The 27,877-nt window shown below is 41.2% G+C and overlaps 4 protein-coding genes across 4 annotated transcripts; 2 read left to right on the top strand and 2 right to left on the bottom strand.

The window, feature by feature from the left end:
- Positions 1-296: 296 nt before the first annotated feature.
- Positions 297-2,662, bottom strand: LOC142963295 (uncharacterized). Its single transcript, XM_076104051.1, has 5 exons — positions 2,406-2,662; positions 2,161-2,319; positions 1,980-2,079; positions 1,335-1,465; positions 297-1,112 (listed from the first exon to the last, which is right to left on the bottom strand). The coding sequence occupies exons 1-5, from the start codon at positions 2,457-2,459 to the stop codon at positions 822-824; spliced, it is 735 nt and encodes a 244-aa protein (XP_075960166.1). The 5' UTR covers positions 2,460-2,662; the 3' UTR covers positions 297-821.
- Positions 2,663-3,541: 879 nt separating this feature from the next.
- On the bottom strand, positions 3,542-11,737 carry LOC142963293 (uncharacterized). The gene is made up of 4 exons (XM_076104050.1): positions 5,062-11,737; positions 4,652-4,708; positions 4,419-4,568; positions 3,542-3,950 (listed from the first exon to the last, which is right to left on the bottom strand). The coding sequence occupies exons 1-4, from the start codon at positions 5,888-5,890 to the stop codon at positions 3,682-3,684; spliced, it is 1,305 nt and encodes a 434-aa protein (XP_075960165.1). The 5' UTR covers positions 5,891-11,737; the 3' UTR covers positions 3,542-3,681.
- polr2g (RNA polymerase II subunit G) lies at positions 7,362-10,439 on the top strand. The gene is made up of 8 exons (XM_076104052.1): positions 7,362-7,516; positions 7,853-7,962; positions 8,366-8,525; positions 8,964-9,014; positions 9,376-9,441; positions 9,761-9,832; positions 9,942-9,975; positions 10,120-10,439. The coding sequence occupies exons 1-8, from the start codon at positions 7,505-7,507 to the stop codon at positions 10,131-10,133; spliced, it is 519 nt and encodes a 172-aa protein (XP_075960167.1). The 5' UTR covers positions 7,362-7,504; the 3' UTR covers positions 10,134-10,439.
- eef1g (eukaryotic translation elongation factor 1 gamma) lies at positions 10,578-18,992 on the top strand. Its single transcript, XM_076104049.1, has 10 exons — positions 10,578-10,668; positions 11,586-11,744; positions 11,935-11,998; positions 13,205-13,347; positions 13,540-13,683; positions 13,811-13,940; positions 14,633-14,837; positions 16,859-17,031; positions 17,875-17,999; positions 18,618-18,992. Exons 1-10 carry the CDS (start codon positions 10,657-10,659, stop codon positions 18,774-18,776), a joined length of 1,314 nt encoding a protein of 437 aa, XP_075960164.1. The 5' UTR covers positions 10,578-10,656; the 3' UTR covers positions 18,777-18,992.
- Positions 18,993-27,877: the final 8,885 nt, after the last annotated feature.

Here is a 27,877-nt window from a genome sequence, read left to right as displayed (position 1 = left end):
AAGGCGGTGTTGACTAATGTCTCACATATGCAGCTCTTATGGGGTATAAAATCAGTCATCTTTAAATCATAGTTTAGCAGTGTACACATACACACAATATGTGCATGGATGTGGTGCCATCTGGTAGTGATACACAGTAATTCACCAACATTTTGTGATTCCTTCATTTTTACTTGTCCCACTATTGACCGTCCTGCCAGCAGCGAACTGTGATCCTACAGGTGATCTGTTACAATCAACTATTTCCAAAAAATAAAAAAGTGGTAAAGTCAGAAAAATAAGTGCCAACTCGTTCATATTATCAAGAAAAATAGTTTATTGAAAAGATAAAGGAAAGGCTTTGAGAAGCAGTTTTAAACTTTACAACACAATCTAACATTGCTGTGAACAATGTCAGCAACTTATTTACACTACTCCTGGTAGTCACAGTAACAATGCATTGAGCAACACCAAGCACTCAACTTGTGAACCACTGGTGCAAGGAAATAAAGAGCTGGATTGAGATTCGGAGTTTCGTGTGCTTATGTTTCATAAGACACAAACATGATAGTTAGAAGGCAACGATGACATTTTCAGTAAATGCAATGTAATGAACAACCAGCTGCAAAAAAAACCAAAAACATTTCCCCACAACCAGAGCCGCCTAAAATTCAAAATGTCAAAGTCACACAATCAAAAATGATATGGATTAAGACACAATTTACATCTACAGCACATATACTTAGTGGAGCTTTGCAAAATCCTCAATTTGACATACTATGCTCAAAGTGGAGGGCCGGCAAAAAAACACTATTTACAAAAATATCAATGACCTTTTAATGCTACTCCCCTTTCACTTTCCCCTTGTCCTTGCTCTTGTCCTTTGGTATACGGCCCATGTTGTAAAATTCTAAGTTTGGCCTCATGTCGGTGAGGTGGGCGAGCCGGTTGGACATGGCGAAGAAAGCAGCGATGGCAGCGATGTCCCACGCATCGTCACGGTCAAAGCCCACTTCCTCCAAAGGCTGGAAATGCTGCTCTGTGATGGCGTCGCTGCGACACACAGCCATCGCAAAGTCCAGCATGGCTCTCTCCCGAGGTGCCAGCTCCGCATTCTCATAGTTAACAGCGACCTGCGTGAAAATAGGGAGGTAAATAATTACACATAGTGGGAAATTTAAGTGATTTATTTAATATATAACTTTTTTGAATCACCAAAAAAAAAAAAAATGCTTTTGCTCTGATTGATTAAAATGTCTAGTATAACTTAACTACACTTTAGTGACAACTGCAGTAATTGTGTATTATAAAAAGCAAAGGAGGGGCAAGTAGTAAAAATCAATTAAAGTTTATACCTGATCGCAAAGAGTGGGTTTCTTAGAGTAGATGCGGTGCAATGCACTGTGGGATACCACACAGTAAAGACATTTGTTGTGGACACTGGTAGCTACTACAATCAGCTCACGATCTGCCTTGGTCAGTCCGCCTGGAACACAGTAGACATCATATTAATGTGAAAACAATAACATACACTTACACAACAACAATAATATATAAAGTACACAGCATCAGAGCAGGCTGGCTGGTTTTAGTCAATATGGTTCTACAGATAAAAGAGAAACTTGTAAAAATGTAAAGTATGTGTGCAGAGATCCTGTGAGAGATAAGACGCAGCCTGCATTATTGAATGTGCAAGTCTGATCACCTGTGGAATGCAGTACATAACAAAAGCCAAACAGGGCGCAGCCTTGTAAAAGGAGTTTGCATACTGCCAACAAAAGGAAGACAAATAACATCTTGGCTTACTTAAAGTGGTGGATGATGTGAAGTCTGACCTAGTAGCCGGATAACGGGTAAAGTGTGAATGCTGGGGCCCTGGAGCATGTTTCAGGAGCCCAAGCGCTGTCCTCAAAACATTCTATCACCGCTCCCGAGTAACACCACTTGCATTAACTGCCACCACAGAGAAACATAACAAACACACACACACACACACACACCTGTCTCTTTGTTCATTAGTTCATTGTAGTAAGCAAAGAAGGCTCTGAACTCTGCTGGTCTATGAGAAAGGGTTTTGAAGACATTGGGTAAAAAGCCTCCCTGTAAAGAAATAAACGGGACGTTTAGCAGATGAAATAAGAGTCGATCTGAAGAGTTTAATACGTTGTTTTGTTTTTATACCTTTGACTCAACTTCCTCCATTAACTCTACTAGGTCATACGGTAGATCTTTTCTGTACGGAACTGGATACCGACTGACGTTCTCCGGTGACGGATCGCTGGAGAGAAGCCTGATCCCCGCTGCCTTCTGTCGAGGCACGCAAACCGACCGGAGAGACGCCTGGACGGAAGACAGGAGAGTCACACGAGTCATACGGAAACAGCACTAGCAGAGCTCAGTAGAAACGTCGTTAGTCGATAGCTTACCAGCTGTGTGAACACATGGGGACGAAACAACTTCGACACGAGAGTACTCGCCATTTCAGTCCGAAAGAGGAGCCGGAGGGAGCGTCAAAAACGTTAAAGTAAAAAAGTTAAGTAAGTTTGGTAAAAACATATATTATTTACCAGTCTTTCCAACTGTCAGTGGCAATATTGTTTTACTTCGTTGTTATATATGGTTGATGTTGTGGGTCAAGTCAAACAGCTAATCATAAAGTCGTACTGTGTCACGCCCAATGTTTTTCTTCTTCTTCGGTTTAAATTTCAGCAGACTAGACGCAGCCACGACCTGTTGCTGCCCTCCACGGTTTATTTGTAGACCTCAACTGTGTGCGTTATATCATTATGTAGAGTCCAATACAATGTTGAAAAGTTGGTGCTCCATCAAGGCGTGCTTTATAGTTTCTGCATCCCACAGCTTCCACCTGGATGCTCACCCACCATTGCCAGCCCATTGATTCAGTCCACAGTGACCCAGCCTTTGCCTAGTTATTAACACACTGTCTCGGCTGTCCCTTCTTGTATTTGGCTCCTGCTGCAATGTTGGCAATATAAAAAGAGATTTAAAAAATGCCCGTTTCCTGCGTCACTTTTTTTGCAATCCCTGTGTTATAAAGCCGTTAGACTTGAGCCTTCCAGACGAGGTAGTACAAGATAGGGGCTTGAATTTGAAGGATCCCGTACCCACGAGTTGCAAAAGAAAGTGCAAACACTCTTGAGTTACATATCCTAAACATTATCGCGGGAGTTTTGCAATTTGGTTTACATTCTAGACACGACCGTTAAATTGGTTGGTCAGTCTGTACTTTCTGTCCCTATATACAGTCTATTGTCCCACAGATTCACAGCCGGGGTCTGAACATTTCCATCTTTTTTCTTTCGTCGCACACATGCTATAGTTATGACCCCGTGCAGGATAGCTGGAAAAGGCAGGAGTTTAGAAGAAACTTCTGTGGTGGTACACGAAGAGCGTCTTTCTGCCATTGGTGGAGATCAACACCAACCTAGACAGCGTCGAGATGTACAACCCAATGTTCATATGTTGATCTCGGGTTTTAAAAACATCTTTAACTAGTAGTGAGGTGTTTGATGCACAGGAAGCCAAAAACTGTTTTACAACATAATTTTTCATTTCTTTTATTTTGACATTTCAACAATCCTCCAAAATATTTAAACTTTACATGAGAAATTGCCAAAAGGAGGAAGAACAGATTGAGATATGAGTCCCTGAATATGAAACCGTGGCATCTCATTCTAAAATCTACAATGTTGGAAAGATGAGGAACCCACTGAAGACACTTTTATGTATTTTTCCACCCTTCCACAGGATGACGTTGACGGTCTCTCCGACATTCAGCTCAAGGATTACCGTGTTGCTGGTGGTGTCACTGTTATCTGAGCCGGTGAATTCCCAGGTGCTCACTTGGTAATGCCTGTTCTTCACCAGGATGGCTCCTGAAGTGTGACCGGTGTAGCCGAAAGTCATGAATGAAAAGTGATAAACGCCTTTCTGTCGAGCAGTGAAGATGCCTGTTGAAGAGGAGAATGCAATGACATCAATAAGTTATAAAAACATTTGTCCTTACTTGGTTCTTAATACATTTTTCTACTCAACGGAAACACAAATAACCACCATCTTCTCAGTTAGATGATAAGATCGATACTCTTATGTCTGCATGTTAAAAATGAAGATAAAGCCATGCAGCTGGTTAGCATAACGATTACAAACTGGGGAAACAATTAGCCACCTTTATTCTAAAAGTAACAAAATCACCTACCAACACATCCTAAAGCTCGAGGGACTTATAGGAAACTTGTGGGAAAACTTCAGATGCCGTGGAAGGAAGATTTTGCAATGTTCTGACCATATTACGAAATCAATGTTTCCCATATGATATCCAATAATATAGAGGATGCATTCTATTTTATTAAAGATGCATACTTTCATATCGGTTAATCATTGGTCAGTTTTCTGAAGGTTATGCATCTAGAACATACCTGTTTTACAGTTGTAAGCGAAGCCAACGTTTGTGAAGACTCTGTTATAGATGAGAATATTGTTGGTGCTGTTGGTGCCGTTGGTGCTGGGTCCAGTGAACACATCGTTGGATTCCATTATAGTTGCAGAAAAGGCCACCTTGGCATTGACTGACGAAAGAAAAGTAAACATTGTTAAATTCAGTTGTCTGCGTTTGGCATCTTGAACCATTACTTACTATACTTTCCCTTACCTTCTGCTGTAAGGCGCATCCCCCCTAATGAGAGTTCACTTTCTTCAGTTCTGAGTTCTGCAGGAAAGAAAAAAAAAAAAAAAAAAAGTTAAACATAGAATTTACATTCTACATTTATTAAAAAAAAAAAAAAAAAAAAAAAAGCAGCTCAGTAATTATCCATTTTCAGCATACAAGTTGCAAAGCTTTAGTTAAGGGATTGTACTATCTCGTCGCTCTTGAGACAGTCAATGTCAGCCTTCCGCAATTTTCAACATTCCTGAATCCATCAACTTCAGCCTTTTGATCATTCAGTTTTGTGCTGAAAGCTTGAGTCATTATCAAAAGGACATTTTTGCAGTCAATTCATAAAAACACTTGTTAAAAAAAAAAAAAAAGTTTTACGATAATACAGACTTCTAAAAACTTACCGCTGCTGTCATTTTGTGTTGCCGTAAAGTTAGCTTCAAGTTGCGTCTCCGTGGCATTCAGTAGGGCTTCGACTTTGACTTCAAGCTCCCGGGCCGTCGAGTTAAGGTGGGAGAGTGCCTTCTTGTATAGAGTCAGCAGTTTCTGTGTGGCATTGAACGCAGCCCCAGTTTCTGCCTCCAGATTTTCAAGTTTCTCTTTTCTCTCCCTTAACTGCCTCTCAGTTGTATCAAGTCTCTCCTCAATCTCACTGATGTTTCCCCCGACTCTCTCCCCGTGTTTGACCAGCTCTCCAACTTCTCTCTTCAGGCTGGCAATGTCAACTTCCTGTTCCTCCAGCTTTGTCTTTGCATCTCTCAACTCCATCTCAGTTTGTGACGCCATCTCTTCTAGGTCCTTTTGTGCGTTTGAAACATTTGTCACTAACTTTTCAAGCGCACTAATGTTGCCGCTTGCAGAATCAAGCTGCAGTCTGGTCCTATCTTCCATAGCGTCAATTCTCTCTCGCAGCAGCATTTGGCTCTCTTCAAGTTTTGTCTCAACATCATCGAGGTGTAAAATCTTTTTGTAATTTGAGCAAAGAGTTGGCGTTTCTTGTCCTTGCTCCAGGTCACACCGCCGTCTGTGTGGGAGTTCTGAAGATGCCGCTCCAACAAAAGCCAGAAGAAAAACCACCATGGTGACCATCTTCAGAGATAAGTTAAGGTTCTTTACTTGACCAGTCTGCAAAGTTAGGATTCCTGTGCCAGTCTCGTGTGGCAGCTCCCTTTTACCTTTTTTGAGGTGGGCGTGGCAAAGGGTCATCAGCAGAGTGGAAACACCTGAGCTCATCAGCAACACTGGCAACACATGGGCCCTTTGTGCCAATGCACTCTTTTAAAAACCCTGTTTATTCTCAGTAGGTCCCTGTCTCCTGCCTGAGACACTCATATGTTTTTTGGTTGACATCATGGTTTGTTTTCAAAGCTATACATTACACACTTTCCACTCATGCACTCACCTGCACTGCTGAAATTACTGATTTCACACACCACTGTTAGTTTAAGCTTGCCATTTATGTTGCCTTTAATTTAATAATTTGTTTTGTTGCGTGAGTCTCACTCGTCACTGTCGGTTTGTGACGAGGTTGCAACAAGAGTTTTCTTACATCTAGGGAATGTCCCTCACCACTTAAACCACCAAACCTCTCTCTTTGATTTTCTGCCATGTGTAGACTTCTCTTACTATTCTGACATGTAACGTAACTCAATCGAAACTTCTGCTGGGTTCACGCAACAGCAATGCAAAAAGGAAAACCATCTTTATGATTCTTTTTCCAAGGTAAATGCAGATTCTATATAAAAATAACTGCTCACAAAATTAGCCCTTTTGAGCAAGAAATGGATAGGGGTCTGTGGTTTTAACATAATTATTATGTCATGCGGTGCTCAAAAAAAATCCCATTCTGAACCCCGTATAGTGCACTTTTAATGGTATGCGCACGATTTGACAGAACAAGACTAGAGACGTAATGCAGCAGAGAAATGCCTGAAAGGGATGATCCAAAACAATCAAGAGCAAAATCATTCATTCATTCATAATTGTGTGTAATAAAAAAGAAAGTGCACATAACACTTCAGTCAAATAATGATGTGATATAAACAGGCCAATAATCTAATAATACAGTGTAGTTTAGTCTGGATAATCCTGATGATCCTGAGGAGAGGTTGGGCCAGGCTGGCGTACTGATGACCGGAGTCCGGTTCCCCCTCATGACCTTTCGAGAGGTCAGGGCCATTAACCTACGCATAGAGGGCGTCTGAAACAAAGAGGTGTAACTCTGTGGTTCAGCGCTCAAGGAATTTGGTTTCAGCCTTCCAGAAACCCAGGATCAGTGCCGGGTCCGATGTCCCAAAGACGCCCTGGTTGTGGTTGGGGGAGACCAGCTGAACCCAGATGTGGGACAGCGCATACCAAGCAGGGAACTGTGGCTTGCAAATGCAGTGGTATAGGTTTGGTGAAGAAGATTGAGTGGAGGAGGCTGAATGGGATGCCAGACAAGCCAAATATCAGGCATGGAGTGGCAGCAATGTTGGGAAAGTTGTATGTATTTGGAGGATGTTACCACTACTGCAAGGATGACATGATAAAATCTGCCTACAGGTAAAAGGACACAACTGGTGCACAAATATCCTCTTCTCACTTTGAATAACCTATAATCTAGGTGGTAAGGAGGGGTACTGCATGAGAGTGGGGACAGATCATACCCACTCTCATGCAGTACCCCTCATCATCGCCAGGAGTCAGTATAGAGCGCACTGGCAGCAACAAAAGCCCATCTATCTACCCTTTGCCCCGGAAATGACTTAACAGCGAACGGTCGCGATTGAGCGGCGGATTCTGTCAAGACGCTTTGGATAATTTATCAAAACAAAAAAAAAATTAGGAATTGAACATTACGGCAAAATGTTTTACCATGTAAGTATGTGTAATACCCTCCGCGTGTGAGCCGGATATTAGCCGTGTGGTGGTGTTTTGATTTATCAATGTGTGCCGAGCGTGATCGGTTAGCGTAGCTATTGTAGCTCAACAAAACTTCTCAAACTCCTCCACGCTGTGATTAGCGTTGTTGTTGTTTTATAGCCGGGCAGAAACACCACCAGCTCTCTCGTCTGTGATTAACCAGATGCAGTGTGGCGGCCACCGTAGTATCACATACATACCTTAAAACGGCATAACATCTACAACAGTGTGCAACCCGCATTATCAATGCAAGCGGTGTCTTATAATGCGTGTATTGTTTTGTGTTATCAGATTTCTTTGGAGCATGAAATCTTACTACATCCGAGGTATTTTGGCCCTAACCTCCTGAACACCGTGAAGCAGAAGCTGTTCACAGAAGTGGAGGGTACCTGCACTGGCAAGTGAGTGGCTGCGAGACTCAAGTTCACCTGTCATTTCAGTGGAAGTTTAGGTTGTAACGTGTAAAGTGTAGTGAACTTAATAAACCCTATGCACAGGTGAGTATGTGTACACGCTTTTAGGAAGAGGCAGAAATCTCATCCTCTGGGATAGAAAATTTGACAACTTGTGTAATAATTTGAAATACTTTAGTCATTTTAAATTATGGCCTGTGGAAAACATTGCTTAAAATTTAAAATTAAAAAACAAACACAATCAAAGGCAACAGATCAGGGCTTTGTTTTTTTGATCGATATTTGTTACACCCTTTAAGTCATCAAGACGGTATTCACCTGCGTCGGGAAGTTATTAACTTTGCATTTATATTCCCACATGTTATTGATTTATGTGTGTCCCTCCCTTCAGGTATGGCTTTGTCATCGCAGTCACCACCATTGACAACATCGGGGCAGGTGTAATACAACCGGGGAGAGGGTTTGTCCTGTACCCCGTCAAGTACAAGGCCATTGTGTTCCGCCCGTTTAAAGGGGAGGTGGTTGATGCTGTGGTCACTCAGGTCAACAAGGTATGGGACAATACAGCTTACTGGCCACGATGCAGATGTTTAAGCTGGAACATATCGTATCTGATGACATGTGAAATCTGACATATTGATACTATAATAAATCATCTTGACACTGCACTGTTTTTTATCTAATTGTCCAATGCCAAGATGTGTACATTTGCTTCTGAAAAATTGGCACAGTAATGTAACTGGCTATTTGAATGGCTAAAACTTGTGTTGTTAAAAAGTAAAACAAGGTGCTTTGTAATATAAATCATAAAGATAACATAGATAATTGTAAACACCCATATTTTATATTGGTTAATGAGCACATCTTTTAACTTTATCATAGTAAATGTGCCTCCAGTGGAGAATTTATGCTTCTGTAGTGGTTGATGTTTTGAATATTTACTAAGTGATAAATAGCTGATAGTGGATATTTTTCTCTGTTTCTTGCAGGTTGGATTGTTCACAGAAATTGGTCCCATGTCCTGCTTCATCTCTCGCCACGTGAGTCAGCATGAAATGTATAGTTGTGACCGAAACGGTTCGCTTTTGTAGACTCTTCGGTTTATATCCTCTTTGTTAGAGGTTGACCGATTAATCGGATATTTTGCATATAGAAAATTGCTGACAGAAGTAAAGCATGTCATAAACGTCAACTGAAACTTTCACTTTTGTTCTTTCAAAATAAATGTATGCTTTGATGTTTAGTTCCAGATTTATTTTTGAATTACTTTGAGTCTGATGTGTCCGATTATTAAGATGTCAGCTAATTCCTGTTCCAAACTATTGTTATTATATCTGCCTTTAAAGGTCCACTGTCGGTTGATCTCTAATCTTTATTTTACAAGAAACTTTGTGTTTTCAGTCCATCCCTTCAGAAATGGAGTTCGATCCCAACTCCAATCCTCCTTGTTATAAGACAGTTGATGAGGTAAGAATTCATTAATTGTTGCTTATTAGCAGCTGGAAGTTTAAAATAAACACCAGTTTTTATTTCTATAGATGTTCCCCAAATATTTTCCTTGCTTTGCCTTTGACAACATTTAAAATGAATGACCTCGTACAAATCCAGGTAATTATAGTAACGCTGGGGTAAACAAAGTTATTTTTTAGACAACATAATAAAGCACGAGTGAAATAAAAGTACAATGCCATACATTCTGGATGCAAAGTAGTTGCAGTGCTGCACACTGTTGTGGTCCTATTATTTTACTGTTCCTGAGTCTTTGATGTTTTCTCCTCTTTTCAAGGACATTGTAATCCAGCAAGATGATGAGATTAGGCTAAAGATTGTGGGAACAAGAGTGGACAAGAATGACATTGTAAGTGTTTTTCTATTTCGGATCAGATGTTACACAGCAGTTTATAAAAGTGATGTACTGTATCTTAATATACGAGAAGTTAACAACAAGCTTTTCTCTTGTTTCTCAGTTTGCCATCGGTTCTCTCATGGATGATTATCTGGGTGAGTATTACACAGAATATAGTCATACAGGTTCTGAATCTGTTCGTCAATGTGAAATTATTCTGCACAGTAATGTGATATAGCTTCAAATGTTTTATTTTCTGTTTTATAAATGATTGTTGAACTTGCCTTCTGTACTTCCAGGTCTTGTGAGCTGATTCGCCCCAGAGGGAGTACATTTCACATGGGACATTTTATGTAGTAGCTTAGTTATTTCGTTGTTAAAATTAATATTTTTCTACACTGATTGATACGGTGACAGGTGGAGAAGCCCCATAGCGACATCATTTTGTTATAATGCTGCACAGTAAATCCAGGATAATGTTTGCTAAATCTATAGCAAGATGGCATACAATGCAGAAGCAGAACATGTATTGTTTCTCTGTAGAATTCACAATTTCTATCTCAACTATATATGGTTTTGTTTTTTGTACACTGACTGTAATAAAGTATTTTATTTGTTATATCTTTGTATCGGTTTTAAATGTCTCAGCATGTTAATATGTCAGAGCATTGATCTTTCTTAATCTGCAAAAAGACTTGATGCACAACTGCATCTGTGTGATGTGGCAAAGCAACATGAGGCGACACGTGAACGCGGAAACGTCGCAAGTGCGCGCACGACTCGCGGACGTAAATACGTCAGTAGAGCGCTCGTTCTTTCTTTCTCTCGTCCTGAAGATGGCGGCGGGGGTGAGTAAAATGGAAATATGCACTTGGGGTTTTTCTTTTCACTTTCCTGGCACAATCCGCCGTAAATCCGGCCCATCTGCACTGCTATTGAGTTCCTTTTAACGTAAACGACGTTTTAGGTCTGTTAGGTAGCCGTTATTGAGTGTATTTACGAAGAAATTCATTCAGTGTTCGTAGAAACTACAGTTAGCTTTTTGCTATCCTGACGTAGCATTCACAGAATGACGCCCCTCTTCCGACCCAGGCTTGTGCCACGTTGCCGTGACTATTATCTAGCTGTAAAAACGTATTGTTGCACTTAAAGGTAATTTGGCACAACCTTAGTGTTTATGTCCTGTGTTTGAAGGTCTACGACAAACCGGTACTCTCTTTGTCTAAAGCTACTTTGGCTAAAGCTATATTACCGGTATTGGTAGCTAGCATTAGTTAGCATTTAAAGCAAGCTGAAAACCACGTGAAACAATAGTTGCTCGTAGTTGACGTACATTTGGCATTGGTAGCCGTTAGTTTTATCTAAATAAACTAGACTCCAGCTTCACCCTGCTTCCATTCCAGCCCAGTCTGTTTTAAATGGTCGTGCGTCCAGGTTTATATAGCATTAACCATTTGTGTCAAGAACACTACCAGACCAAGCTATCTCACTCAAATGTTTCTGTGGCTTTATTTAACGCACCACTTGTATTTTCATAGATGTGTCGGTGTGTCAAGACCTTTCATATTGTATTTTAATGTAATATAACTAAAATACAGCCAGAATACATCATTTTTTGGTGTCCAACCATTGTGAGTTATTGGCATGAAAACATCTTACTGTTGCCTTAACTTCTGTTCAACATGCTAGCAAATATGTGATACATGTATGCTGAAGTCATGTGTATTTTTAAGTTAAACAACTGCTATTTTCTCCCCTTCTCCAGACACTATACACGTACCCAGAGAACTGGCGGGCCTTCAAGGCCCAGATTGCAGCCCAGTACAGTGGGGCTCGCCTCAAAGTCGCCAGCAACTCCCCTGCCTTCACCTTCGGGCAGACGAACCGCACTCCTGCCTTCCTCAACAACTTCCCCCTTGGCAAGGTTGGTGTGGTTATGATGTGCTTGTAGGACCTTTTTAAAAATCCAAAACGCATGTTCACGGTAGCTTAGTGTCGATGTTTACAATAGCAATTGCAAATTAGTCACTGCAATCAATTATCATTAGCAAAACTGCTTGATTCTCTGGATTGAAATGTGTTAAATCATTCTTGAATTCTGCCGTTGTTTGTAGGTACCTGCATACCAGGGAGATGATGGTTTCTGTCTGTTCGAGAGTAATGCCATTGCTCACTACTGTAAGTTATTATTAGTATTCGCATGATTAACTGAAGTCTCTTATGCACTATTCATCTTGGTGTGCATCCGATAGGTCCGTATTTATTGATTACCTTAAGTTTTAAAGGAAGCGGAGTAAATGCTGCTAGGTTTAAGGGACAGGTTCTCTGGGGTCAACAATTTGTGGTGGTCGTCGTCGCATGAGTCCGCCAACAATTCTAATTCATAAATTGCATAAACTACAAATATTAACTAGCTAGCTTATGTGGCGCAGGTCACTGTGCTCTAGCATGTGCGTATCATGGGTCCATGCACACATGCATTGAATCCAGTCATCAGAGGTGCAACGGATCGGATCAGCGGAAAAGGAGTAAATCACTTTTAGAGATCCCTGTTCATGTTTTTTTTGTTTGTTACAATAATGTAAATGAAATACTGAATCACTTTCAGTGACAGAAAAGTCTCTTTTTAATCAAAAAGCTGATGTCTTGCAGTATTTCACAATTCATCTCCAAAGACCTAGATATAAACAAAGCTCAACTCTTTGGAGGAAACGGATGATCCCCAGTCTTTGGGCAAGGCAGTGTCCAGTCATGGCACCAAGTCTTAATCTGACAGGGGAAGAGAAACTAGAGACCATGTTCATCCCAGTCATCTCTGTTCAGTGAGTTAAAGGCTGGTTCATGCTATGGCCACAGTAACAAGAGACTTACCTCAGCTAATTTAAATAAGACAACTGCTTAAGTTTTATTAGTTTCAGAAAAGGAGCAAATATAACTTTTAGAGATCCCTGATGTTTTTTGTTTTTTTTGTTACCGATCATTAATGATCCATATTGGTCGATACACATCCTTGTTTAATTATAGTAGCTGGTCTACAAGGCTCCAGGGTTTTCTTTTTACACAGTCCCAAAAATCATTTCAATTGTTCTCAGTGATAATCACCAACATTGTCCTTTTGATGTGTAATAAATCCACGGTTCATTATTAGTTATACCCGATAGACCAGTTAAATGTTTTAAATGTCTGTTGCACTGTTTGCTGCATTTCATCAGACTTTGTAACTAGTCTGCACTTGAAACTGCTTGTGGCGCATCCTGTTGAAGACAATACTTTAATACTACAATGCATAGTTAATGCCATGAAAACCAACTTTCCGTCCGCTCAGTGTTTAAAATATAGAAGGTTATGACATAATGATTAAAGATATTCGCCTTTCACCCACAGTGAGCAATGATGCCCTGCGTGGTGCCACTCCCCAGGCCGCTGCGCAGGTGCTGCAGTGGGTGAGCTTCGCTGACTCGGAGATCATCCCACCAGCCAGCGCATGGGTCTTCCCCACTCTGGGAATCATGCAGTTCAACAAGCAGGTTTGCAACTCAGCATTTTCTGGTTAAGCTAAAGACTTTAATTATGATTTGTTAGCTGTGGTGGGAGGTTGGTAACTATTTTATTTGGCCAGAGTGGCGTGTGCTGTAGTTGAGACTTGGCACTTGACCGTGTCGTAGACTTTATATGTTGTGTAATTTTGCATAATCATTCTTCTGTATGGGTCTGTCCAGGCCACAGAGCAGGCCAAGGAGGACGTGAAGAGGGCCCTTACAGTGCTGAACCAGCACCTGAACACCCGTACCTTCCTGGTGGGGGAGAGGGTCAGCCTGGCTGACATCACTCTGGCAAGCTCCATGGTCTGGCTCTACAAACAGGTTTGGCATACACACAGCACATAACCGGTACACACTGTTAATAATAAATATTATTTTGTTGCAGCACTTCTTATGAATGAGTTAGGATGCTCTCCAGGAGGACCTAACACACCTCTGTCCCCTGTAGGTCCTCGAGCCTTCTTTCCGCCAGCCTTACCCCAACGTGACTCGCTGGTTCGTCACCTGTGTCAACCAGCCCCAATTCAAGACTGTCCTTGGAGAGGTCAAGCTGTGTGACAAGATGGCTCAGTTTGATGGTGAGTAGTCGGCAGTGAGATCAGAAGACGCACGTTGCTGGCTGCTGGAGCACACGGTGTAATTTAAGAGATAAAAATTTGACATGCACTTGCCTTCGACTGATACTTTTAATTTTTCAGCTGAAATGTCAACACAGATGTGTAACTACATCTTATGGAAGGGCTGTATTCTGTTTACATGTCTCGTTAAATATGCAGATAAAGATAAATGGTTGTGGTTAAAGGATTGCACCAAAATAACTGGATGGCATTTGACAAATGGCTATTTACTTATTATTATTTTTAAAGTGTTACAATAATGTAAATGATCTCCTGAATCACTTTCAGTGACAGAAAAGTCTCTTTTTAATCAAAAAGCCGATGTCTTGCCGTATTTCACAATTCATCTCCAAAGACCTAGAAACAAAGCTCAACTCTGTGGAGGAAACTGATGATCCCCAGTCTTTGGGCAAGGCAGTGTCCAGTCATGGCACCAAGTCTTAATCTGACAGGGGAAGAGAAACTAGAGACCATGTTCATCCCAGTCATCTCTGTTCAGTGAGTTAAAGGCTGGTTCATGCTATGGCCACAGTAACAAGAGACTTACCTCAGCTAATTTAAATAAGACAGAACTGCTTAAGTTTTATTAGTCTTGACGCCAAAACCAAATAATTGCAACAATTAACAGAAAATATTTTTTTCCGTTTCTCCAGCCAAGAAGTTTGCCGAGATGCAGCCTAAGAAAGAGACGCCACCTAAGAAAGAGAAGGGAGGAAAAGAGGCAGCCAAGCCCCAGGAGAAGAAGGAAAAGAAGAAGGAAGAGAAGAAGCCTGCCCCAGAAGAGGAGATCGATGAATGTGATGCGGTTTTGGCCGCTGAACCCAAAACCAAGGACCCCTTTGCACACCTGGCAAAGAGGTAACAAGATCTTTATGATTTCCTTGTCTAAAGTATGTTTCCTCACACTTCAGCTAATACTGTGTAGATAAGCAGTGGCAAACCGTGTCCCACGGTGAGCTAATAGTCTGCAGGTTGCCAGTTGATCACTTCAGCAGATTATTGAGTTTATTTGGTGCATCTTAATTAGGGTTGGGTATCGTTTGGGTTTTTACCGGTGCCTAAACGGTGCCTGAACCGATACTTTTTTCTTCAAATTGAACAATATATTAACTGTTTAAAGTATACTATAAATACAAAACACTTGGCTTCAAACTTTTTAACTTCAAACTATGAACAATATATTAACTGTTAACAGTTTACAGTATACTTATATAAATAACAATAAATACAAAACACACACACACACTCTGTACACACACTACAGCTTCAAATTTCAGCAATTCTTTTGCAGAAATATGAGCATATTTGCCCTCTGGCGAAATAAGACCTCTCCTGACTTATTTTATTTTATTTAACCAGTTGGTGGCGCTAATGCGCCAATTCATCGTTTGCCAACCGCCACTACACCTCAAAGAAGAAGAAGAAGAAGCTTCCGCGTGCCTGTGTTGTTGTGCTTATGAGCGGCAGCGCTAAGTACCCGGATGTCGACGGAGGAAGTCAGTAGCCTGCCAGCCGTATGACAGATCTCGTTCTCGTTTAAAAAAAAAAAATAAATCATGGCCGAAGCTTCGCTAGAATGATGGAAGGGTTGTAATAATACTATAAGTGAGGAGCGGAGGACCGACGCTATCGTTAGCATCGGTCCTAGGATGAGCTAACCTAGGACGGAGTCATCAGAGTAGTGTAAAAAAAGTATTTCAATCGTCTCAGGCACCGAAAGGGAGCACCGAAATCTGCGTTGCATTTCGGTCCGGTAGATACCGGTCGTATAGGAACCGGTACCGTACCGGTTTTCGGTACCCAACCCTAATCTTAATGGCATATTGAATGCAAAGGCTGAACACTAATCTCAAAACTGATGATCCCCAGTCTTTGGGCAAGGCAGTGTCCAATCATGGCACCAAGTCTTAATCTGACAGGGGAAGAGAAACTAGAGACCATGTTCATCCCAGTCATCTCTGTTCAGTGAGTTAAAGGCTGGTTCATGCTATGGCCACAAACCAGATTAAACTTCAAGATCTACAGTTGTTCCTTTTCTCTGTAAGACTTGTTAAGTTGTGTAAGTAGTCCGTAGTGGCTCAGTTTTCCACTTCCTATAATGTAGTCCTACAATTTAAGTAAGCGGACAGCAATGCTCTCTTTTTCAAAATTATTTTTTCTTTTAAATTGCAAAAAGAAATGGTTGAAATTGGTGTGCAGGGGTAATTAAGAATCGAAAGTTTAACCAAACATGTACCTATGCGTCTGGTCGTAGCCTTTATGATTAGGGCTGTCGCGATTAGTCAATGACGTCGATGCTGAAAATCCTTGGAGCTACTAAATGCACCACGTGTCTTTTTTTAATTTTAATTTATTTTGTAGTGTAGCCGCTTAGAGTACTTCTAGTTAAAAGTATGAATTTTTCATAAAAGCACTGGTGACTTTTGCCAGTCTGTCTATCCTGAGCCTTGTATATCAGACAGACACTATTATGACAAAGACTAAAAAGCTCATTTATGGGAGCAGATCAGTCCGGCGGACACAATGTTGCTGGTGAGCGTTGTGCTTCTTGCTCTAATCTTTCGGCTGTCAAACTATGCGGTGACGAGGGCATCCATACAACGTATAAAGGCAACAAGTCACGCAAATATATGGTAGCCCGAATAGATAATAAACATGAAAGGGGCGATGCTAGTCGCTAATCATACAACAGTAGTCAGAGTGGTGATATGTTGTCATAAAAAGATAAAAAAAGCATTCGGAGCTCTCTTTCATAGAACGATGGGATGAAGCGCTCCCCAGGCTGATTTTGTTTTGTGCTGCATTATACAGAATATTGTCAAAATACAACGGATATATATTTATGACCCAATCTTATTTTCCCTATTTTTCTTTTCTAGCGCATTTGTCATGGACGAGTTCAAGAGAAAGTATTCCAACGAGGACACCATGACAGTTGCCATTCCCCACTTCTGGGAGAACTTTGACCATGAGGGCTACTCTATCTGGTACTGCCAGTACAAGTATCCTGAGGAGCTCACGCTTACCTTCAAGAGCTGCAACCTGATCTCAGGTGAGACTCAGCAGCAGCTGTTTAACCAAACGCCATGAATCAAAAGTGAATCACTTTTCTTTTCTTTTTTCAGTCCTGCTTATTGGAGCAATAATACTGTGAATTTTCTCTGTGATGACTGATTCATGTGTTGGCGTGAGTTTCCGTCATTTGTTCAGGTTTGCTCCCGTAGTCTGAAAACAATGAGTGTTTTTTTTTTAATAGTGGTGTACATCATGTTTGGGTTCATGAATCATCTGGAGTCTTGGTGTAGATTCTTTAACATAAACCAGGTTCCTGAGTGGTTTTGGCCCATATTTCTGTGTAGCTGAGCTCTTCTGTGTTCATTGACATCATGCTTGGAGAAAGGATAACAAACCAGGATTAGTCGATAATCAAAGCTTGTTCTTGTTTTAGGAATAATTCACTTTTGAAATCTTGGCTGTTGCTTCTCAAAAGTTGTAGAATCAGGCAACCCCCCTTGTGGGGGAAAGCATATGGTCCCCAGTCTTTGGGCAAGGCGGTGTCCAGTCATGGCACTATGTCTTAATCTGACAGGGGAAGAGAAACTAGAGACCATGTTCATCCCAGTCATCTCTGTTCAGTGACTTAAAGGCTGGTTCATGCTATGGCCACAGTAACAAGACTGACCTATACAGAGAGAACGACCCTAAAGGTGTCTTAGTTTGGACCGTATCTTAAGTTGTCGTGGATCATCCAGATGAACTTTAAAGAAAATGTTCAATGAAGTCCTTTTCTCAAATGTATGACTGCACTGGTCAATGTGTCATTGATATTACTTTTAATGTTTTGACTTGTTTCTATTGATTTAATATGTCTTAAATCCCTCTATGTTCTTCACAGGTATGTTCCAGCGCCTGGACAAACTCCGAAAGAATGCCTTCGCTAGTGTCGCCTTGTTTGGCACCAACAACGACAGCAGCATCTCTGGCATCTGGATCTTCAGAGGCCAGGACCTGGCCTTCCCTGTAAGTTCAAAGTCCTGACTTGATAACATCCCCACCCTCAAGCATGTAGTGCTTGTGTTTGACACACTGATTTGGGCAGTCGTTCATGTGCATAGTTGCTAAAACATGCTGCGGCTAAACATTAAACCAATGTTTCCTGAGTGACGACATGTTTGATTAGATCATTTAGATCCCCAGTCTTTGGGCAAGGCAGTGTCCAGTCATGGCACCAAGTCTTAATCTGACAGGGGAAGAGAAACTAGAGACCATGTTCATCCCAGTCATCTCTGTTCAGTGAGTTAAAGGCTGGTTCATGCTATGGCCACAAATGATTCCCAAAATCTAAATATTAGATGTTTTAGGTTGATGGGTGTCTTCCATGCTGTTTGGGCTTTCGGCTAAATTAAGTCAAATGACTAAATTAGACTGAACAGATTGCATGAGACCATGTTCTAGTAAATCTTTTCTAGCTTGACATTCTTGAATTTGTTACACCGAAGCGCACGTGGTCTGCATTTCAATGCACACCATGCGATGGTCCAATTACTCTCCACTGTCAAGTAGTGGCACATTATCAATTCATTAGACCCGACGGTAATTCACTCTTATTAAAAACATGTGTTTTTATTCCCCTCTTAGCTATCTCCAGACTGGCAGATCGACTATGAATCATATGACTGGCGCAAGCTGGATTCAAACGGCGAGGAGTGCAAGACCATGGTGAAGGAGTACTTTGCCTGGGAGGGTGACTTTAAGCACATGGGTAAAGCCTTCAATCAGGGCAAGATCTTCAAGTGAGAGGACACTGGGGACGTCTGAACAAAAGCACTCTACACTCTGCTGTCCCGCACTTAAAGTTGATTGACTTTCAGCCACCACGTGCTTACTTTACTGCAAGAATGACTTTGAATTACAGTGTTTAAGGCGGGAGTGAATTGTCTCAGTGGCCCCAAACTGTTTTTTTTTGTTTTGACCTGTGAAATAAAAGCATTTTCCACAATGCCATCTATGGGATATGTCTGTGGTCTGACTTACGTCTGATTTTTCTCTGTAATCAATTTAGTGTACACAATGAGCAAAATATGAAGAGCTCTGCAACAGTTTTTCCATTCACCTCCAGTCAGAAGTAGAAGTGGAAACCTTGCTACAGTTCAAGAAAAGCTGTTTTCCCAGCATGAGTTCCCTGGTGCATGGTATAACATAACGGTGCCCCTTTCTGACCACAGCGACTGGCAATGCTGTGTGTGTGGGGTCGGCAATACGTCACAAGTTAAACTTTAAACCAGAAGACTCGGTTAAACAAAGCTTCTCAGCTGGCTGTCAAATCATACTAGACACATTTCACCTGTACTGCTGATGTTGTGAACGGGTGAATACATTTAGCATCTCGACTGGGAAACTTTAGTTTTATAACGCTTGAATTAGTCCCCGAGGAGCAGTTCGTCACCGTTACACTTACATAAGTGATGCTGCTGTCTTCTCTTAGTCCAGTAGGGGGCAGCCAGAGACTTGGAAGTTGGAAAGCCCTTGAGCGTGTTGACTGGGGAACATCCAATAGGGAGAGAGAATTACTGGGCTGAGCTCTGGTTTGCTCAATCTAAGACAAGAATGTTGTCTGCTTCAAACTATGGCTTGTTTTGATGTTTCTGGTACTTTCCCAAAGAGCGGACGCCTGAAAATATTTTATAAAGAACCTTGAATGCCCTTTAAACGTCTTGTACAAGGCCATGTGCCTTTTCCTTTCCAAGTTTAACAGACTGCATTGTAAAAAAGAAGTCTGCATACTGACTACAATATCTTTTAAGTAGACTGACACTTTAAGTTAATCCACTAAATTGTATTTTATCAACAACCTGCATTGTTCTTTGTAAATTATATTTGAGGATGACTTATTACAGGCAGATATAAAAACTGTTCTAGTTTGACCGCACTTAAATGTAGAAATGTTTTGGTGCCTACTTCTGCAAGTTGGTATTGTTGATCTTTACATTAACAGGAATAGAGTATGTGTGTAGTCTCTGCATATATATATATATATATATAGCCATTATTTAGACATAAGACTGAATGCCTAAATCAAAAAACAGACTTCTTTCCTAATGAGTGAGGGAAATATTTCTAAAGCTTCAGGATTTGTGTCCCAATAGAGTAAATATTGGACTGTGAATACGAACTGTTTGGTTTAATCGGACACACCCAACCATATCAGTTTGTGTTGCACTTTTCCTCATTTGATTGTTCCCACACCTTCAACCTTTCACTTCAGCTATGACTGAATTCTTTGTTTGGTGATTTATTGTGTGTCGTTTATAGCTGCAGGTAAAATAGGACACCTGGGACGGCCCATGTGATTTATTTATCTTCATAATACAAATTCACATCTTATTCACATCTTAGAATGTCGGTCTCGAGATGTTTAGTAATATATTTAGCACAATCAATCCTCGTTTTAACCCTAAATATGTTAAATCTAAAGCTGAAAAGATCTTGGGTGGATCTGTTTTTCTATGACACACACACGCACACACACACACACACACGAAATGCACAAGAAAGGAATCCCATCCGGGAGTGAGTCAGAGCTGTAATTTCTTCCAACCTCAGCGTGATTCAAGATCCTTTTGGTTCAACCATCTTCCGCCATAGTGTTGAATCAGGGAGGCCATTTTAGTTTGTTCTGTAGTCTCATGGAAATCAGAAAATGGAAATGTTCCCACAACAGCAAAGCGCCCAAGTCCTTGAACACATGACTCACCCATCCTGTGGATCGTGGTGGAAGAGGGCTGTAACTTGAGCAAATAACTCCAACTTCATCGCAGCAGTTACAACACCGCTGGTGGCTAACCCTTTGATTGCTGAAGGAGTGGTGTTACAAAAGCCTTGTAATCTTGCAATCAAATATGAAATTAATATGAGGAAAGCACAATTCAGTTTTACACTCTTGCAGCAAGTTTCCTTTGCAAAGGCTGCGATATTCCAAACTGTTTTCTGATCCTTATTTGTGTTTAGTAACTTTAGAGTTAAAAAGCAAAACTAAAGCCAACCACAAGAACAATACGCAGTTTTATGCCAACAGCAACATTCTTTCTTCCAGCCCTGCCAACCATCCTCGCCCTGGTCTTTATTTCTCTCTTGGCCACACACTCACTACTACTTCTTCCTTCCTCTCTTCCTCTTCTCTTCCTCTCTCCTTGCGCTCTGGACATATTTCTATGTCCATACATGTGCTGGTGTTGGGGGGGGGGGGGGGGGGGGTTCTTAAAAGCTGTTGCAGCAGCTAGGAGTGGTGGCGAGGGAGGAACACCAGAGAGAGGCTGTATTGTTTCACCACATAAGGTCCCTGTGTGGCTGTCAGCCCCCTGTAGCAGCTTTATGCATGTGCTGAGCATCTGGTGGTGGAAGACACATCTGGTAAAGAGTGAGGCGGCCGGTGGGGGGGCTTGGAACAGCGAGGAGAAGGGCTAACACTGGGGAGTCTGAAGCTGACAACTGACAAAGTTTCCTTTAAAGAAGCTCAATACATTGCAGATGCTGTTGCTAAAGAAGTTATTTTCTGGGTTTAGCGTCTTGGTGACTCGAGAAGTTATAATCAAACAGTAGAATGAGCAATTTATTTGTTGTTGTAGCCGCAAATAACATACAGTAAATAGATATTTCTTCCCCTTTAGAGATGTTTACAGCTCTGCCACAGTGTCTGGGCTTAATGGTCGAAACAACATTGTGTAAGTAATGTCAGACTGTCGTAGGAGCGTCTCAAGGCGAACAGAAACAACACTCAGCCGCCACACGTAGAGTCCCACCCTCCGAGTTTTATGGAGTTTCCCTTAGACCCTAGTCTGGGTTTGGGCTTGCAACCCCACTGACACAAACACACTAAACCTGAACAAAAGCAAAGGGGGCAGGAATATGGATCCTTAGTCAGCACTTGAGGGCTTCTCCACCTTAAGCATGCCCCCTTTGCTTTTGAGGTACAGCCATGTGAATGCTAGACTGGAATTCTAGGGAAGGCAAGTAAGGACAGTGACAAACGCATGTAAAGCAGGGGAATTATGTAAAGCAGGCAAACATTAGACGGTGGTAGAAATGCATTTCTACATACAACCTGATGTGATCTGTTTCGATTAGGCAAGAAAAGTGACCTTCGTATTTTAACCTCGGTTCCGGAGAGAGGGGCGTTTCTTCCCATTGGTGCACTTAAAGGGGTTTGAACCTTTTCTCTGCACTACAACTCAGCATAGTAATTTAGTACTGGAATGGAATGAGGGAGGTCAGGGGTGGGTTTGCTGAAGGGGATATCGCTGAATAAGGCAGGGAGAGACAGGATGATATGTTACAGCATCCAAGGAGGCTTTGCTCCATAACAATGCTTGCAAGTAACATCCTTAAATTGAAGCGGGACATTGTTGTTTGGAAATGGGATTATTTATTAGTTATTTCTTGGTGGGTTTGCGTTGCCCTGCAACAGAAGTTGCCAGTGTGAGAGTGGAGAGGAAAGTGCGTGACAAGAAGGAAGAGCGAGAGAGGTACGGCGGAGGGAAAACAGACAGCCCCTGCGCTTTTGGACATGAAACCCCAGAGTTGCCTCTGGCTCATATTACCAGAATCTGGAGGTGGGGCACTGAGGGATATTGTCAAACTAAAGGAAAACTGTAATACGCAGCACGACTACAGAGTGTAGAAATATTGATAACTGTCATGGAAAATAATAATACTAATTCATTCCCTTTCATCATACTTCCAGTTGATACACTACCTTCCAATAATATTCAGAATTGTGTTTGAGAAATACTACCTTTAAAAGTTAGTCGTCAGCTTCGCCAGCACTTTGTGGTTTGGGTGTGTGCTGAACCTTCAATTTCCCTATTGGCCCCAGGCTATCCATTATCTTCCCACGAAACACAACTGCAATTGTACCTTGTTGAAAACAGGTACTTTGCAGGTATAAGAACTAAAATCAGCACTGTTTAGAGTAACTTACATTGTTTTTAGACATTTAATAGACTTCCGCCTTCATTGTTTGGTTACTAAAGAGGCAGTTTAGGTCTGGATGAGCTTTCTGAACAAACGGGTACTCCAGCCCTGCATGTGAACGTATAGATTACAGTTTCATGTATTGACTTGTTGGTGGTGTACGATGTACATCACACCCAAAGAAAGAGTAGGAGTGTTGGCCCATTTACAGCTGTGACTGGAATGTACAGCTAAGGAGGGTTTCTCCTTCCGTTGAAGCACAACAGATGGCTGGTGAGCCAAAGGGAGGAACAAGTCTTGCAAAACCCTTCATTCCCTTGGATCAATGATTCAAAACAGTTAACAGTGAGAGATTGTCAGACACTGTACAGAAAGGGATCACATGGTGGGCTGTCATATGCACACACAGAAGTATCTGTCTCGACATGAATGTGTCAAATACAAGGAGTTTCCAGGGACTGATATGTTGAAACAATTGGGCATCAGTAATACACCTAAAAGTAAACTTGTAGCGTAATTACTCTGACTGCACATTGTGACGGCAGGCCAAGACTTGTGAAAGGTGTTCCCAGCATCTGTTTAGATGAGTCTAGTGTGCAGACATGAAAAGAACGGGTGGGGAATTATCTTCTAAAAAATCAAAAAAAAACAATCACAAACAAAGTAGCGCAAAATTCCTCCCTACATTACCAACGTCTTTGTGGCATGTGATATTTATCCATACACACACAGAGCATTGCTATGGAAACACCCCTGGAAGTACCTGCCCCCTTGCTTATTATGTTGCTATAGCAGCCATCCCAGAATAATTTTCTCTGTCTCTGTCCCTCCCTCGTGTTCGTGACTCACAACTTGCAGTGGAAACCACAATTCATCTGTCTCTCATTCCCCTTTTTTTCCCCCCTGTACATTCTTCTCTGTACCAAAGGATCAGCTCGCCTCTCTGAATCATCGACGTGTGCGTGAGGGAGCACGCAGGCGCTGTGGGCGGATTCCAAAATGATTACCAATGATGAGTTACTATGGTGAAGGCAAATATCAGGCGGGGTGACCTGCGTGTTTGCAAGATAGTGTCGGCTATCTTGAGTACGGCACACACTGTCGTTAGCTGACTGGGATTTCTTTGTAGTTGTAATCTCTCCATGGCTACGCTCTGCTCTCGGTTGTTACTTTAGGTCCACTTTGTTTCGAGAGGTTGCAATTTGTGGTCTGCTTACTCACGGGGCTCCAGGCACAGGGATAGCACAACATCACGTGTTGCATATGATGCAACACGTGATGCATTTGGTAATTAAGTTAAGTTAACTTTTTGCACATCATCTCTCTTTTGCTTTAGTTCCATTGTCCCTAACTCATTTTCCAAGAGGATGAAGAAAATCCAATTATCTGTGCTAATTCAATTAAATTAAATTGGATTTCTAAAACAGGATGAGGCCAATCCTTAACTTTCACAGCAAATTAGTGAAGAATTTTCCTATTATATTCAAAGCTTCACTGGTCTCAGTATAAGCAAATAAAGAATGGAAGGAAGAGCCAGTGATGTTTGACTGCGGTTAACAGTTTAAATTTTGTTCAAATATGTGTTGAAATTGTTTCTGGCAAAATGAAATTAAATAACGTAAAAGTAAGCAGCAGAATGGCCCCTTTCGTCATTTTATTGTTATATATTATAGGACAATTATATTTAAGCATAATATATACGCAGACTTTCTTTGTTGTTGCAGTCTGAGGTGGAGCGAATGTTAAGTACTTAATATGCTGTTAGGTTACGTAATTATATAGCAGTATCTAAATGCTACTGAATTTCTTTATTGCATTCCAGCACTGATTATAAAGAAAGGGTTTCACTTTTCGAGATAGTAATGACTATATGTAAAGTGTGCAGTATTTCAGGTGCTAATGAATCAGATTAGTCTGAAGTTCTATTTATTTGCACACAACCTTGTTAAACTATTTACTTAGAATATCCAGTTTGTTAAACATACTGTAAAAAAAAAAAGTTGAAATTCAGGTTATCCAAAAAGTAATTGTATTCATTTTATTTTATTAGCATGTAAATTTAAAGATTAGTGAAAGGTTGAGTTTGAAGATGGGTGTGGTCAGAGCGAGGGCACTAGGACAGTAGGGGGGTAGTAAGAGGAGAGAAGGGGCCATTGACCCCATGGCCTCTACTTTGATTTGAAGACATTTTTATCTCAGCAATGCAGTCAATAAATTATAGATTCAAACAGTCAACTCATTTGTAATCCACTGTGTTTTTGTTAATCATTCACATATAAGAGATACAATATAACACTGTCAGGAATACACAGGAATAGTTTGTCTTGTTGCATTTATTGAGTTAAGGACTCTGACCTGAGAGAGCCGATGCTGCAGGTGATCGATCACACTTAACTTACATTCGTCAATACCTTTATACAAGAGAATCTGGTGTGTTATTTTTTAGGATTCCCTGTACATGTGAAAAAGAGTTCCTATCTCAATGAATCTACCTGGTTAAATATAGGACACAAGGTCAAGTGCACTTGAAATGAACAGTAACACCAAAAGTAAACAGCAGTCGGAACATATCGCTCAAAAATCGCCTTTTTGACTCAACTTCAGCAATAGCACATTTATTCGTTTATGTGGAGCACAAGTTGAATCTGTAGTACACTTGCTTTGACATTCTTCAACACTGACAATGCCTCTTTGACAGTCTTTATCTAGTCACAACATTGACAATGTTGCATTGTGTGAAAAATCGAATGAAATTGGTATACAAAGAACTCTTCCATCTGCACACAATATGATATGTGTAGTGAGTCCCTGCTTTTATTGCTGATCTTGACAATGACCTTTTAAGTTAAATGGCATTTTTAAGTGACCACAAATGCAGCAAACGAGATCAGTTTCAGTGAATGCAGGCCATTTGAATGGGCTTGTTGTTTATGTAAATCGTATACAGTTATTGGTTAGACATTACAGTACTCTCGCAATAAATGTTGTTTTAGTCACCTTAGTAAACATGGAAAAAAAGAAAGATAAGAAAAGGGAGACAAAGAGCAGCGAACATTGAGTTACATTCTCAAATGTATTTTGGCGTAAAACCCTTCTATTGTATCTCATGTTCTCACAAATTATCTTGATGACTCATACCACCGAGGCCATGTGCCATGTACACTGTGTGCATTGTCTGAATTTAGGACAGAACTTCAGCTGACAATTGTGACACTTTGCCAGTGTAAGACATGGGTTTTCTCTCTTTTCATCGCATTCCTAACCTTTTTCAGCTATCTACAAAACTATTGTTTATTTGTTTGGGTTAAAAACTCTGTTGAGAGTGTGTTCAGATAGTCCCTTGTGTCGGATTAATCCTGCATTACGCAATAAAATGGGCAACTTCCACCCATCTGGCTCTCATGCCAATAATGGGCTGTTGCTCAATGATAGAATTTAAACCATTATTATATCTAGGTGTGGTGTCAGTTTTGCTTAATCGTATCACAAGTTACAGTTCTGCTCAGAGGCCAGTGCCATGTGACTTCCCTTATCCTGCGGGAGATATTAATCATACACACACAGTCACAATTACACACACACACACACACACACACACACACACACACACACACACACACACACACACACACACACACACACACACACACACACACACATTCAACCGTCCATCCCCATATAATCCTTTGATTTTCCTCTCCTCGACAGTCTGAGCTGCCTTGTTTTCATTGTAGTCATGAGCCGTGAGTCATCGAGCTCTGAGCCAAGCTATTTGCGCTGGTTCTCACTGGCTGACACACCTAGGACCAGGAAACACCCATTCTCACATATTCTTGTATTCAACTAGAATGACCTGCCACAAAGTGGTGAAAATAGGGTTTCAGTTCGTTTAAACATGCCTTGCATGTGTGCAAATGATCTAATTTGTTGTTGTGTATTTTTGTCCCTATTGCACAATCCACATTTTAGTTCCTAATCTTGATCCTGATCTTCAACTCCTGTTGTGGATTGACTTAGCTTTAATACACAACAGGTGAATCAATAAGTAATCAGGCTGTTTATCAGATAGTCACCTCATCAGTGTAAGAATGAGCTTTTAAGTTACAGTGAAGGTTCATCAACATGGTCATTCTGAGTAGTAAAGAACGTGCAGAAGTGCCAGTGTGTTATTTGACCTTAAAGTTGTTGAGTAGCACACAAGCCTACCGCTGTTTACATGTGCACACACTATAGGATACCTTGAGCTGGAACTGTTCTTCAAAGGGAACAACGGCCACACCTCAGTGGCAACGAGTCAAATGTGTGGAACTGAGCAAACCGGTGCAGTAGCAGGACACTTTGTGTACATATTATAATCATCCTTTTCACCGATTAAGCCACACGGTTGAAAAGTACCAGATGGTTTCTCTAACATGTGGACAATATAAATGATCTCTGCAGTCAATGAAGTGAAATGTAATGTCATGCATGTTGTCCACCTACTCATTCACAGAATAGGATCTAAGAACTTTCTGAGCCCTACGGTAATGTGAAAAGCATTGTTTATACAGTGGTTGCAGTCCAAAGAGTAAAGCAATGCCACTCTTGCAAACAGAGTTCTTTAAGATCTGAGTTTATTTTGCACACAGAAGGGATTACTCCTTCACTTTTATCTCAGCATGCTCACAATTACAGACAAATACACACATGCACGCACATCTTCTTTTTGAGGAGGAACTGCACCCTGTGTTTGATACAAAACAAAATCAGAGCTGTCTTGGCTCATGGTGGTGTAATGTGGTAATATTAAAGTATGTGTGCGCGCGCATGTATGCTTGTGTGTGTCTGCGTGCCACTCCCTGTTCGGTGTTTGCAAAGCCACGCAGTAACTTCCTCTGTGTCTACTCCTTGCATGCTTGCTATTTCACCTCACTAAGCATGGGTGTGAC

Source organism: Anarhichas minor, unplaced genomic scaffold (assembly GCF_050575085.1).
Source record: "Anarhichas minor isolate MPS153535 unplaced genomic scaffold, ASM5057508v1 ptg000028l, whole genome shotgun sequence".
NCBI classification, from domain to species: domain Eukaryota; kingdom Metazoa; phylum Chordata; class Actinopteri; order Perciformes; family Anarhichadidae; genus Anarhichas; species Anarhichas minor.
The sequence above is the reverse complement of the archived record's forward strand: the minus strand, read 5'-3'. Positions and strand labels throughout refer to the sequence as shown.